This window comes from Scomber scombrus, chromosome 8, assembly GCF_963691925.1.
Source record: "Scomber scombrus chromosome 8, fScoSco1.1, whole genome shotgun sequence".
NCBI lineage: Eukaryota > Metazoa > Chordata > Actinopteri > Scombriformes > Scombridae > Scomber > Scomber scombrus.
Window position 1 is genome coordinate 6,630,535 of NC_084977.1, and position 13,090 is coordinate 6,643,624.

The following is a 13,090-nucleotide window of genomic DNA, read 5'->3' on the forward strand; positions in this document are numbered from 1 at the left end:
CTACAAACTTTGTTAGAATGTATACTAATACTAACAGCAGCGAGATATTCTCAAAGTTTGCATAGAAAGGGAAAGTTAATGAAGACAGTGGAAAAGAGAAATGGAGCGAGATAATATGCTTTCATTCTCCCACAGGGTGGCACAAAAGCTGTTTGCTCACACAGCACTGCAGCTGCAAGACACTCCTCACAAGTCTTTTGTTGTTGAGATTGTGTGTTACATTTTAGCATTTATGCTTTACTTCTCCTGGTGTGCTGTGGTGACATTATTATTGACATCTGACCATATGCAATATCACATGTGGACCTTTAAAAAAAGAAGTTTGGGTGCCCTTTTCTAAACGTTAAAGAGGATAAAGTTCATATAACAATATACTATTCAAATATTGTTCACCGTGAAGGACCTCACTTTGGAAAACAAATACTTTAGAACATACATCATGTGATAGCTAAAGTAATTCTTATTTTCTTAGAGTAGGATTAAATGAGACAAACCACTCTTCACCAAACTCAATATGGGGTATTTCAATAAGGACAGAAATCACAGTTTATGAAATCCATCTCTCTTTCTTTGTGTGTGTTCTCTTTATCTGTTGTGTTGTTTCTACCTTCTTGAATATTTCTGATAAACATGTATGATCTTAATTCTTTCAGGTTAGCTCACCTCCTATCTGATTTCCTTTTCTGACCCTGTAGTATTGTGTGTAAGTGGTCTATAACAACACAAACATATGTCAGCTTGTTGTAGTCATTGTTACATATTCTTTCAAATCTCAAAACATTGAGAAGCAGAACACCAAAAACCTCAAAAGACAGATTTAGACTGAAAATAGACAAACTGTATCATTTTTGGATCAATTTTTTGCATTGTTTCTTTCGCACAATGATATAGATTATGGAGGCATAAAATACAAGTAAAAACACAAATATCAAACGTGAACATATTAGTCTGAATCTCTTGCAGTAATCTCATAGCAGCAGATAAGCAATGATAACTTAATTCAACATAATAAAATCAAAGCATGAGCAGCTCCTCTTATACCTGTCTGCCTGCCACCAGTGTGGCTGCAGGGCGTCTATTGGCTGTGAGCTGAAGGAGAGGGCTGGCTTTAGCCTGTCTTGAAGGATGGAGGCGGACAGGGCGCAGCTTCTCCTCCTCAGCAGCCCTCATCCCTCCAGCCTCCCGGCGATGCGCTGTGCGTTGTGACGCCAAGCCGTTTGACGAGTACATTACGTGGGGCTGGCAGAGCAGCACAGCAGCCTGAGTCCTCGTTATGTAATGCTTCAAAGCATCGGATGCTGCACGGATTAAGAGAAGCAGAGAGAGGGGGGAAAAAACTGACGGATGGCTCATTTAGTGACAATCAGCAGGGTGGAAGCTTATGAATGAGACGTCTGCTGTCGGCAAGTACAATGATAACTGTAAATCGTAGGAGTGTGTGGTGTAATTGAGCCCGTCTGGGCATCAGTGGCCTATCCCTGAGGTGCACAGACGTCTGGAGGCTGCAGAAGCTGCTGCACACCTTCTACTTTATTTTTTTAAAAAGCCGATCAGAGGCACGACTCCGTTTAAATTCGTCTCCTACATCGGTGGAAATTAACCAATGCGGGTTTGTTTTAGAGCAGAATCAGGATCATATTTAGTTCTCCATCGCATCGGTGTAATCCAACAGCCACTGAGCTGTGGCATAAACAATGGCGGGTCCAGAGCAGTCCCAGCAGCAGCAGCAGGTAGAGGAGAAGGCAGAGCATATAGATGATGCTGAGATGGCTCTGCAAGGTATTAACATGCTGCTCAACAACGGATTCAAGGAAAGCGACGAGCTTTTCAGAAGATACAGGTTAGTGTGTTTTCAATGCTTTCTCTCCTGTAATATTATGGTGCATGTTTAGACTTATAATATCAGCAAGAGGGAAGAAAAATCATGTCACAAAAACAAGTCACGTGAAATTCAGAACACTGAGTACACCATGTACAGAGTGACACTACTGCTTCATATTTTTATATATGACAAGAGCAGATAAGAGATGATTCAATGAAATGATTAGGAGCTTCCAAATGCTTGTTTATTAAGCTGGGAGCAAAACCCCAGGACTTACTGTCTTACTTGGGATCCCCTAAAATCTTCCTATCAACAGAAACTCTAAATGTTCCATACAACACTCACACACTCATACACACAGGTCATGGCAATGTTAAATCCGTGCACTTCTTGGCTTTAACTTTACTGCTTTATTTGTTTTTTAAATCACATTTTGAAAGTGATAACTGCCCTGCACATCCAGCATTTTTTTCTGGAAGCATTTGATCTATTTTTTTGATAGTAGATAGTGAGAGGTTAGCTGCAGGTCAGACAAGTTGATAGTATAGGCTCTTGACTGGCATCTGTCATGACAGCTGGGGACTGTGACTGTGCCTGCTCCCGAGCGTGCTCCTCCTTCACTTACATGATGCTGACGTGGAACGGTGCCAACACTATAGATTATAGCATTCAACTAAGTTTGTGTCTGTTTTTCTGTGTGTGTGTGTGTGTGTGTGTGTGTTTGTATGTGTGGTCTCTTCACTCTCTTATGTTTCCTCCTTATTCTCTCTGCAGGAGCAGCAGCCCACTGATGAGCTTTGGGGCCAGTTTCGTCAGCTTCCTGGTGAGTTTCCTCTCAGAGTGGGGATAAAATAAGCAAATAACCCACATTATAATTGACTCTACAGCCAATGTGTTAGCATATTGTGAGAGGATAGCTGCAGTGTTATATTCACCACACACTATCAAGATCTGATAACCCAATTTGTCACATTGGTTGCATCATTGTCACCACTGGCATCCTCTCTGTTGCTTTTCCGGCCATTAACATAATGGAACTCCTCTCAAGGAAGGCAACGCTCTTGCAGAGAGGCACATTACTGTAACGCTGCGTCCATCACTGATGAGAGGGGGGGGATGTTTCATAGCACAGTGGTCACACACAGCCTCTGACGCTGCCCCTCACATGCCATGAAGCCATAGATGATGTCATTCTCTATTCCCAGATGCTAAATCGTCCTGAAGGCAGTGGGGGAAGTGACTTCTGACCGTCAAAGCGGACATTCGTACATTCCTGAATATACAGTGATTAAAAGCAGCATAAATAAAGAGAAAGCCTCAGTCATATGATAAAATATCAAAATGTGAAACAACAATACCCATCTCTAAATGCCACTGTTATTTTTGACTTCCTCCTTCATTTGTATGTGGTTATTCATCCATGGTTTAATCTCAAAAGGTTTCAACAGCATTACAGCAAAGATTTTCTGATTCTGCAGCATTTTTCCGAAGCCAAACACACAACTGCACAGATGTCACTGTGTTCCTCCATTCATTGTTATGCAGAAAGAGCCCTTTGTCCTTTTTCAGATCATTACATAACACGCATTTTACCGCTTTTAAGCTAGCTCAAGCTCAGATTTACTCCTTGGAACAAGATATTGTGATATTCTCACGCCAAGATGTGTCATTGAACAACGAGAGATCGGTTTTTGAGGTATTTTTGCTGCATTGCATTGCAGAATGCCATGATGACATTTGAGGAGGAGAAGATGCAGACGGCCTGTGACGACCTGAGGACCACTGAGAAACTGTGTGAAAGTGACAGCGCCGGAGTCATAGAGACAATCAGAAACAAGATCAAGAAGAGTGTGAGTGCAAAAATATGGTCAGAAGATGTAAAGAAAGTATATTATATGGATTATAAACTAAACTCTGATAGTGCCCCTTTCAAAAGCTGACATAAATTGAGCAGAATTGAAATTTAAGGCATACTGATGACACAAGTTACACCAAGAGTCACTTAGTTAGTGTGAACAAACACAATTTCATTTTTGCCGATGTCTCCTAATATCACAGCAAGAACAGGCTACCCCACAGTTCAGATAACAATGTTTAGATCCTCGGCATGAGGCCTAATGATGCAGGCAGCAGTGAGATCATGCCAAACCCCACTCGTAGATTCAATCAGTACCTCTGTGAAATGTAATCATCCAGTTGAGTGATGAGTGTGTAGGGGGGGACATCTAGCAGCGGTGTTTCACAGTTTCATTCAGGCAACTCTTTCATCCTCTTGCTGCAAGCCGCTGGAGATATTATTTGTAGGGTGTGTGTGTGTGTACGTGCTTACAGAACATGTTTGTTTGTGTGTTTGGGTACAGATGGACTCCCAGAGGTCAGGCGTTGTGGTTGTGGACCGCTTACAGAGACAGATTATTGTTGCCGACTGTCAGGTGTACCTCGCTGTACTCTCCTTCGTCAAGCAGGAACTCTCAGGTAATCAAATTTAACCCACAGGCCAAACAGAAGGACTAATTGTATGTGTCTCATAACAACCAGGATCTGGGCATTATGTCATTACATGGGGTGAATATATACATAATTATGAACTCTATAACTCAAGAAGTAACTTAATTTCTTGAGCCACCATGATGAGTTCATATTATTATGGCATAAGTGGTATGGGTGGGCAGGTGTGTAAACATGGAAATAGTTGCTTATTAAAGGAGAACTCCAGGGGTTTAGTGTTGCATTACCATAAAGTTGGGAGACTCACAAGAGGCAGATTTAACAGAGGCTGAGATATCCTCACTTTCAATCCCTTGTATGGGTCGGACTCCATCCTACATGAATCCTACATTTCCCATGATGCAAACAATCAATCCTGATGCAAACTCTATATCCCCAGTTTGTAACACCGGGTTTCTGTTATAAATGTAGTCTTTAAGCCCAGATTAATCCGATGACACTATGTCATCATCATGATCATTTTCTCAGCCGCAGAAGATGTTATACAATATTTCACTAGCTGAGTAGAACTTCCCATGATGAGTAAGCTGATCTTCAGATGAAAAATTAGTGGAGACAGAAAACAAATCAAAACTTGATCAAATATTTTGAAAATTGACAGCCAATCGTGTGTTTCTTTGTTTTATATCATTCTAAATTGAATATATTTGGGTCTGATCTATAACATGCTGTTTGAATGAGTATAATAATTAGCTGAAAGCCTCGACAATTAGATTAATTACAATGATTTATTTTCCATCTGAGCATCTCCATGTAAAGCCTGATATTTTTTTCCACTAACAGCATATATCAAAGGAGGCTGGATTCTCCGTAAGGCATGGAAAATGTACAATAAGTGCCACAGTGACATCAGCCACCTGCAGGAGACTTGTCAGCGGAGGTCCTCTGTCCACCAGGAGTCTCTCTCGGTGGACAACGCCAACCACAACGCGCCTGTAGAGAACGGCGTGACGGCTGAGGCCCTGGACCGGCTCAAGGGATCCGTCAGCTTCGGCTACGGTCTCTTCCACCTTTGCATCTCCATGGTACCACCACACCTGCTGAAGATTATCAACCTGCTCGGCTTCCCCGGCGACCGTCTGCAGGGCCTGTCTTCCCTTATGTATGCGAGCGAGAGCAAGGACATGAAGGCACCACTAGCTACGTGAGTAGGCTCAGGTTGTAGAGAGAGACCAGTGAGACTTTAATTAACAATGGCTAATTTGAGCTACTAATATTTTTATATTAATAATGGATCAAATGTTTAATATGAAAGAGGTCGCTCATAGTGACAAACCCACACAGAAATATCCCCCCTACTCTCCAGTTCCCCCTTTTTTAGCATCTTTCAGCTCATTGTTTTGGTTTTACAGTCTGCATCTTTATGTTTTGGTTGACTCTAACAGCTGCTTTCAGTGCAAAATCTCTGACACTATCCAGCTCCGATAAATCCACTGTACACTATTTGCCCCATGCCAAACAGTCAGTGGCTAGCTGGTGGTGGTCATGGAGCATGATACATCCCTCGGGAGATGGTGGAAACCAAAATAGAGCTAAAAGAGAGTGAATAGTGGACATAAACTCTACTCCAAATGAATGCTTATGTTGCACAATGTCTGCTAGATGTATACATTAACTGTTAAGTATGTTTAATATGATTGCCATACAGACTTTATAAGGTGATAATATGTCAAATGATGATGAGTTGTATGCACTGTCCCCAAGTGGTCAAATATGGTGAAAACCAAGAATCATTGGCACTAAATCCTATGAACTTTGAGTATCAGCTATCTCACAGTTTTTTAATGTGACCCTTTAAAATTAAATTTATTGGCAACCTTATTCCAAAAAAACCCCCAGGCATATCAAAGTTGCATTGTAGACAGGTTTTTTCCCCCAATCTTATAAATGATCCTAATCCCCACATGTAGTAATGTGCCAATCTGGCTGAGTCCAGAGACTGCTTTAGTGCTGAATTCTGAGTCAGCAAACTCCCATGACTGAATGAATGTAACTAATAGCTTAAACTCTAAGTTTTAGTATTCTATCATGAAATTGATAAAGAAATTTAAAGTGGATATGTCTTGCCAATACACAACACGCTAATAATCTCAGTATCTGCACAGTTCATCCCTATTAAGAACCTTCGGTAGATCATTATCTCAGGTAACCTTTTGCTTTCTTGCAAATGAAGTATGTCACATGCAAGTGCCAGTGTCTCTCTACTGAATTTAATAGATTTTACAGTCACTGGAGCCAGAGAGGTTTGTGGCCTGATCTGCCTAATCATAAGCCCAAATGAATGGAGGTTAATGGTCAAACGAGTATGTCGAACATGTTAAACAGAGGCCTGCAGCTGCTTTAATTTAAATCTTAGCATAACAGTGTACTGCACATTTGGAGCTGCAGATTTACCTTTCGTAAATATTCAGTTTCATATTAATTTCGATTGAGTTTCAGGTACAAATTTGTTGAAAGCTTTTGACACACTCCTGAGATGAATTTCTTGTTGTGTTGCACAGGCTGGCCCTCTTGTGGTACCACACAGTAGTGCTGCCCTTCTTTGCTCTGGATGGCTCTGATACACATTCAGGGCTGATGGAAGCCAAAGCTATACTGCAGAGAAAGTCAGTGGTTTACCCCAACTCATCCCTCTTCATGTTCTTTAAAGGACGGGTTCACAGGCTAGAGGTATGTACTGTAGGTGGGTGGGTTAGTTAAAGTCAGTGACAGATAATTAGATCTTTAATAAGTCTTGTTATTGTAATGCTGTGTAAAGACATTGGATGAAAACCTTTTTTTCACAGTAAAATATGATAATAAAAAAAACAAGTTTAGCTTCTGTTGGCCAGTATGTTCAAGCACATACAATTAATATGCATGTCAGACTGTTCATTAATCCATCAACATCTGATCAACCATCTACTTATCTAACTCTCTCATTCAACACATGCATGTAGTGTGTGTCTTAACATAATTACCGTTACCTGTTGGTGTGTGTGCTCTCTTCTTTGTCCCCAGTGCCATATCAACAGTGCTTTGGCCTGTTTCCATGATGCATTAGAACTTGCATCAGACCAAAGAGAGATCCAGCATGTGTGTCTCTATGAGATTGGTACGTGTTCTCTCATCAGCTAGTCGTGACATACTGGTGCTAGGCGTACAGCGAGGGATTCATTTTGTCATACTGTCTGCTTGTCTTTTTATCAGGTTGGTGCAGCATGATAGAGATGAATTTCGAGGATGCGTACAGGGCATTTGAGCGGCTGAAGAATGAGTCACGTTGGTCGCAGTGCTATTATGCCTATTTGACCGGAGGTGAGCCTATCGCACATTAACAAACGCTTGCACAGCTGGTTTGTTTCTACTCTGTGTTCTACGCAGTCATTTTTTTTTTGTGTTTTTGCCAGTGAGTCAGGGTGCTTCGGGTGACCTGGATGGAGCGAGCGGAGTTTTCAAAGACGTGCAGAAGCTGTTCAAGAGGAAAAACAACCAGATAGAGCAGTTTGCTGTCAAAAGGGTAGGATATGCTGATGATACCTTTCTCTCTCTTTTGAAAGTCAGTCACGAGCATGTCATAAAAGCTTTTCTTTTCTGTTTGATTTCCTTTCTGCAGGCTGAGAGGTTGAGAAAGATTTCTCCTACCAGAGAGCTATGCATCCTTGGTGTAATTGAAGTGCTGTATCTGTGGAAAGCTCTTCCAAACTGTTCCTCATCTAAACTGCAGATAATGAATCAGGGTGAATATAACCTACATGATTTATTATAAATTATACAATTATAACATAACTACTTTAGCTGCAGCCAGACTCTTAAGAATTTAATTTAACCCTGTATGATAATTTACTCTCATGTCTGTTCAGTGTTACAGAGTTTAGATGAAGCTTCGTGCAGAGGCCTGAAGAATCTCCTCCTTGGTGCCATTCACAAATGTCATGGAAATATGAGAGATGCTGTTCAGGTATCAGCCTACATTGAGCCCTGAATGACTGCAATTCATTTCCACTGGTAATGTGACTTATCTTTATTTATCTGTCCATTTTATCTGGGATTCAGTCGTTTCAGCTGGCTGCTAGAGATGACTACGGACGGCAGATCAACTCTTATGTTCAGCCGTACGCCGTCTACGAGCTGGGATGTATACTCCTCGCAAAACCAGAGGTCAGTCTGCTTTGCTGCACATAGCAGTCATATTTTTGGGGTTGATTTATGAAGCAAAGGGGTATTTTTATTTGGAATATACCAGTGCTCGTTATAACCAGGTCTTTTGTGTTGTTTTGCAATCCAGACAGTGGGAAAGGGGAGATCATTGCTACTTCAAGCAAAGGTAACGCATTTAGATAGTGATCATCTATATAATGTTATGAATATAAACAATTAACTAATGACTTTTCTTTAATTCCATCTACCTATGTGAAAAAAGGAGGATTTTACAGGCTACGACTTCGAGAACAGGCTTCATGTGCGCATCCATTCAGCCCTGGCCTCCTTGAAGGAAGTAGTGCCTCAGTGACTCCAGGAAGGAAAGCTACGATGGCTCATTGCTTTTTACACCCAGCTGTAAGCCACTCAGAGTATCTGTGTGACATCGTAGTCAACAGGCTCCTGTGTTTTCCATTCTTAAAGTATTTGGGGAATCTCACCTACAGTCAAACTGATATGAGGCCTCATTTCTGTGCATTCAGTACAGAGATTGGTATGTGTATGTTCATACTAGCTTAGCACAAAGCATGGAAGCAGATGGAGATGGCTAGCCTAGCTATGGGTAGCAAGTTAAAGTATGTTTAAAATGACCAGTACTGGGACAGATTGTCTTGTTAGCCAGCAAGCTAGTCAACAAATACATCCATAATTGGGATTAGTTACTACTAAGCGAAGACCGTGCAACCCTGCGACAGGGGCAGGACTGTTGAGAGTAAGTAAACCACGGCATTGTTGGTCAAAAAGTAGTTCCAACTTCTTGTTCAATTTCATTTTGCGCTTTTATTTAAGGCGTGTTAATAAATAACACTGTAGAAATCAGACATCTTTAGAATTTGAGGAAAAAAAGGTGCATTTTTTTCCACTTTGAAGCAGCTAAACTAGCTGTTAACCATTTGCTTCTAAACACAACCCTGATATATTTTTGAACTGAATGCACAGATGTGAAAGTTATATCGATCCTTCACCCAAGACAAAGAACACATATTTCCCCAAATTTCTAAGTGTTCCTTTTAATTTTTTTCACCTAAACATATTAGCTATAACGATTTCATCAACTTGTGTATTTGGATGATTTCAGTTATGCCTCCCCGTCCCTTCTGAGAGCAATTCAGCACATAAAAGTAACCTTTTAATGAGATTATATTTCCCTTAATACAAACTTTCAAATGAATACAAATCAGGCAGGTTAATGGTTTTCACATATTTCAAAACATGCAGACAACATTTAAGCATCTTGCTCCATTAATATAATAGAATTAATGAAGCCAATTATCACAAATCATAAGAACGATGCGGGAAAGATTAGTCAAATGTAATATTTGATTTTGCTAGAAATATATTATTATAATCATGGGTTAACACATTTTCAGCCAGATGTTTCTATTAAGTAGTGCTTCTCCTTATTAAAATCTCAAAACCTGCTTATTGTCATGTCACATGGGAGCCACTTTTCTTTAAAAAAAAAAAAAATCATTGACATAACTTGTAATCCCATTAGTTACCACTGGAAATATTTAAGTAGCAAATTCCTTCTCACTGGTCACCTAAAGTTGCACATACTGAATTAACTAGGCTGCTGTTAATTAGTCACGTTCAAGTAGTTTGACATCATATATTTATAGTATTTGAACTCACCACACTTTACAATGCTCTAATCACACGTTTTTATGTGACACCGGGCATTGATCCTGTGCACTACACATGGTACGTCAGGGTAACAGAGACTTTAAGACTGCACTGAAGTCAAATGTACCTGTATGTCCATCCCTGCAAATACATGAAGGTATTCAATGAGAGTACCTTCAGTACTGTAATGTTACCACTGAAAGGTGCTGTTAAATGTCAGCCTGATAAACATGAATTACTTGTGACTAATTTTAAGTGTTTTAGTGATAAAAGCTTTTGATTTAAAGTCTTAATAGTGACAAGTTTATTTATTACATAACAGAAGTTGTACTTTTACAAGCATCCTGTTTGGGTATTGAACCTGCGAGTTTGGCGCTGGACGGCACGATCAACTGCAACATTAGTGATCAAGCTGTTTCAAGTGGGATCTTGTGATAAAAGTATATTTAACAGACTTTCTCAACAGTTTCACATTGTACATATGAAATATTCCGTGCAGGGTTCTACGTTTTATTAACGAGTAATCTGAGTTATCATCATCAGAGCAATATAAGCAAGAGAAGGAAATTATCATTTACAACAATGACTATCTGTGTTTTTCATCCCATGTTCAGTCAGGATTGTGGTCGTATAGATTTGTTTTGCTCACACCGAGCTGGTTAGACAAAGCCAGTCAACCCCCTGTTGCTGTGATGGATGTAAACTGTGATAAATGTCGAGGCGGCCGCTTGTCCGAGTGGTCAGTGCGGTGCAAGTAACGTGATGGTGAAATGTCAGTAAGATGTCACCTGCCCGCTGTCCCAAATACTTCTGTTACTGTCATGAGGATTTAAACCAAGTTGAAATTGAGGTTACATGTCAGGATGATGGTGTTGCAATGTGTCACTGAACTCTACAATAAACTGTTCTCCATTAATCTAGACAACAATGTGGTATTTTTTCTATTGATATCTTACTGTCACGTCTTGTTGTTACAGGCTTGTTATCAACAGCATAAATTTATACATATTCCACCAGGGGGAGTATGTTGAACATGATTCATTCATCAGCTTCCCTTTGGAAAGTTGCCATCAGAGAGGATGTGGATTGAGATGTGATATATTTTGCCACTCCTTGATTACACTAACAGCAGGATATAGACAAAAAAATAATTAATGCTACATAATAATGCTAATTAATTGAATACGCACTTGTGCAAAGACACCACAACAGATACACATGTGCTGAACAGGTCACATCTAAAAAGAATGGAAACCATTCAAGCAAAGGGAGTGTCCTTTAGAAACTGATTACTGTATTATTAAGAGAAAGTGAAAGCGTGATGAAACATGATTAGATGTATTATAATGACTCATTCAGTGATTCATTTGTTGTCAGCATGAACTGGTTGCACTTTGATATTTATTATTTATAAGCCTGTAAGGTGAGGTGTAATACATATTGATTTGATTTTTTGATTTCATGAAAGCAGAATGAGTCATAAAATAGATTGTTATTCTTATGATCTTTTGCATTAAATATAAGGAGCTTCTCATGTTGACCATGACGTAAAGAACTATCGGTCAATGGATTACTTATAGGTTTATTAAATTAACGTCAGTGATGTTTCAGTGCTGAGGGTGATTACCGGGAGGGACTTTTGAGTGACATGCTGTGAGAGATACACACCGAGAGCATCTCTTTAAGAAAACATGTCTGTCACACTAGGCTCAAGGCAACAGCTCACTCATCCAATAAATTATTCAGCCTCCTGTGCCACTGAATTTAGACATGGCAGAGCAGAGCTGGAAGGCTGGGCAGAACAATACCACGGCTCCTCCTCCCATCTCCCTGTAGTGGACGTTCTTAAATAATCAAAAGGCATTTTCCTTGTATGTGCACTTATAAAACTGGGCCTTCAGCTTGACCTGGTTCACTTTAAAACATGAAAGACATGAGTATGTCATTTCGTATGTGGTGAGTCATGGGAGTGACATCATCCTTTTTTTATCTGTTGTGATTCACGCTCCTCATATTTTCTGCGTGGTGCCGGTGGACCAATGCTATGTTTTAAGCAGCATACTCTCTATGTGTATGGATTGGAACTTGAAGTCTTAATGCTGATGAATTAAATAAAGGAATTGCATCAGATAGAAGTGAAGGAGACATAAAGAGCCCTCGAGAGATGTTACACATCAAGCAAATGTGTCTGTGAGGGAGAGAGAAAGAGAGAGAGAGAGAGAGAGAGAGAGAGAGAGAGAGAGAGAGAGAGAGAGAGAGAGAGAGAGCAGTAGGAATGGTAGGACTGAGCAAAGAGCAAGGTCACAAAACACAATTGCATTGTGTTTCACTCAGGCTGAAACCTGAGCGGCCAGAGTATCCTACCAGCAGATAGAGAGTTCCTGTGTTCACAACCCTTTACTGCTGCAAAGCCTCATGTGCAAAAGAGTCTACGTTTTATCTCATAATTTGATTAATCTAAGAGGGATACACTGGATGAAAAATTTGAAATGAGGTATATTTCAACATCTTTGCAAAAAAAAAAAAAAAAAAATGCAAAAAGCATAGGCTGAAATGTTTTAGTGTGCAGATCTCTTTGTCTAAAGATGGATGATAGTGACAAGAAAATGTATCGATCTCGTAGCAAAAACCTCCAGCCACTGACCTATTACTATGCTGTAGACCTGAAAGTGTGTGTGGGTCAGGTCTCCTGCACAAGGACACGTCGTCATTATTAGTCCTCTCATCTGTGCAATCAGCTCAACGAGTGTCTAAGAGCCTCTCTATAGGAACATTTCTCCAGGCATTACACTTCATCTTGTGACAGGTTGAATTGGGAAGAAAACACTCACATACTGCACCTTCTTTTTCTGCCCAATACTAAAAAAAAAACATGTGGATTCTGGCAATTCTATTATTAAATATCACCATCTGAGCTTACACTAACAATAGACAGATACAGGATACTGGAAA

The 13,090-nt window shown here is 40.1% G+C and overlaps 1 protein-coding gene across 2 annotated transcripts; it reads left to right on the forward strand.

The window, feature by feature from the left end:
- The first annotated feature begins 504 nt into the window (after nucleotides 1-504).
- On the forward strand, nucleotides 505-11,045 carry LOC133984452 (tetratricopeptide repeat protein 39C-like). Of its 2 annotated transcripts, XM_062423784.1 has the most exons (14): nucleotides 505-1,840; nucleotides 2,597-2,645; nucleotides 3,544-3,672; nucleotides 4,183-4,297; nucleotides 5,114-5,474; nucleotides 6,832-7,000; nucleotides 7,331-7,424; nucleotides 7,520-7,627; nucleotides 7,720-7,829; nucleotides 7,926-8,049; nucleotides 8,173-8,270; nucleotides 8,366-8,470; nucleotides 8,598-8,636; nucleotides 8,733-11,045. In XM_062423784.1, exons 1-14 carry the CDS (start codon nucleotides 1,695-1,697, stop codon nucleotides 8,820-8,822), a joined length of 1,737 nt encoding a protein of 578 aa, XP_062279768.1. In that variant the 5' UTR covers nucleotides 505-1,694; the 3' UTR covers nucleotides 8,823-11,045. The 2 variants fall into 2 exon arrangements, with proteins under 2 accessions (XP_062279768.1, XP_062279767.1); XM_062423783.1 differs by lacking the exon at nucleotides 505-1,840 and having other exon boundaries at nucleotides 2,242-2,645.
- The last annotated feature ends 2,045 nt before the right edge of the window (nucleotides 11,046-13,090 follow it).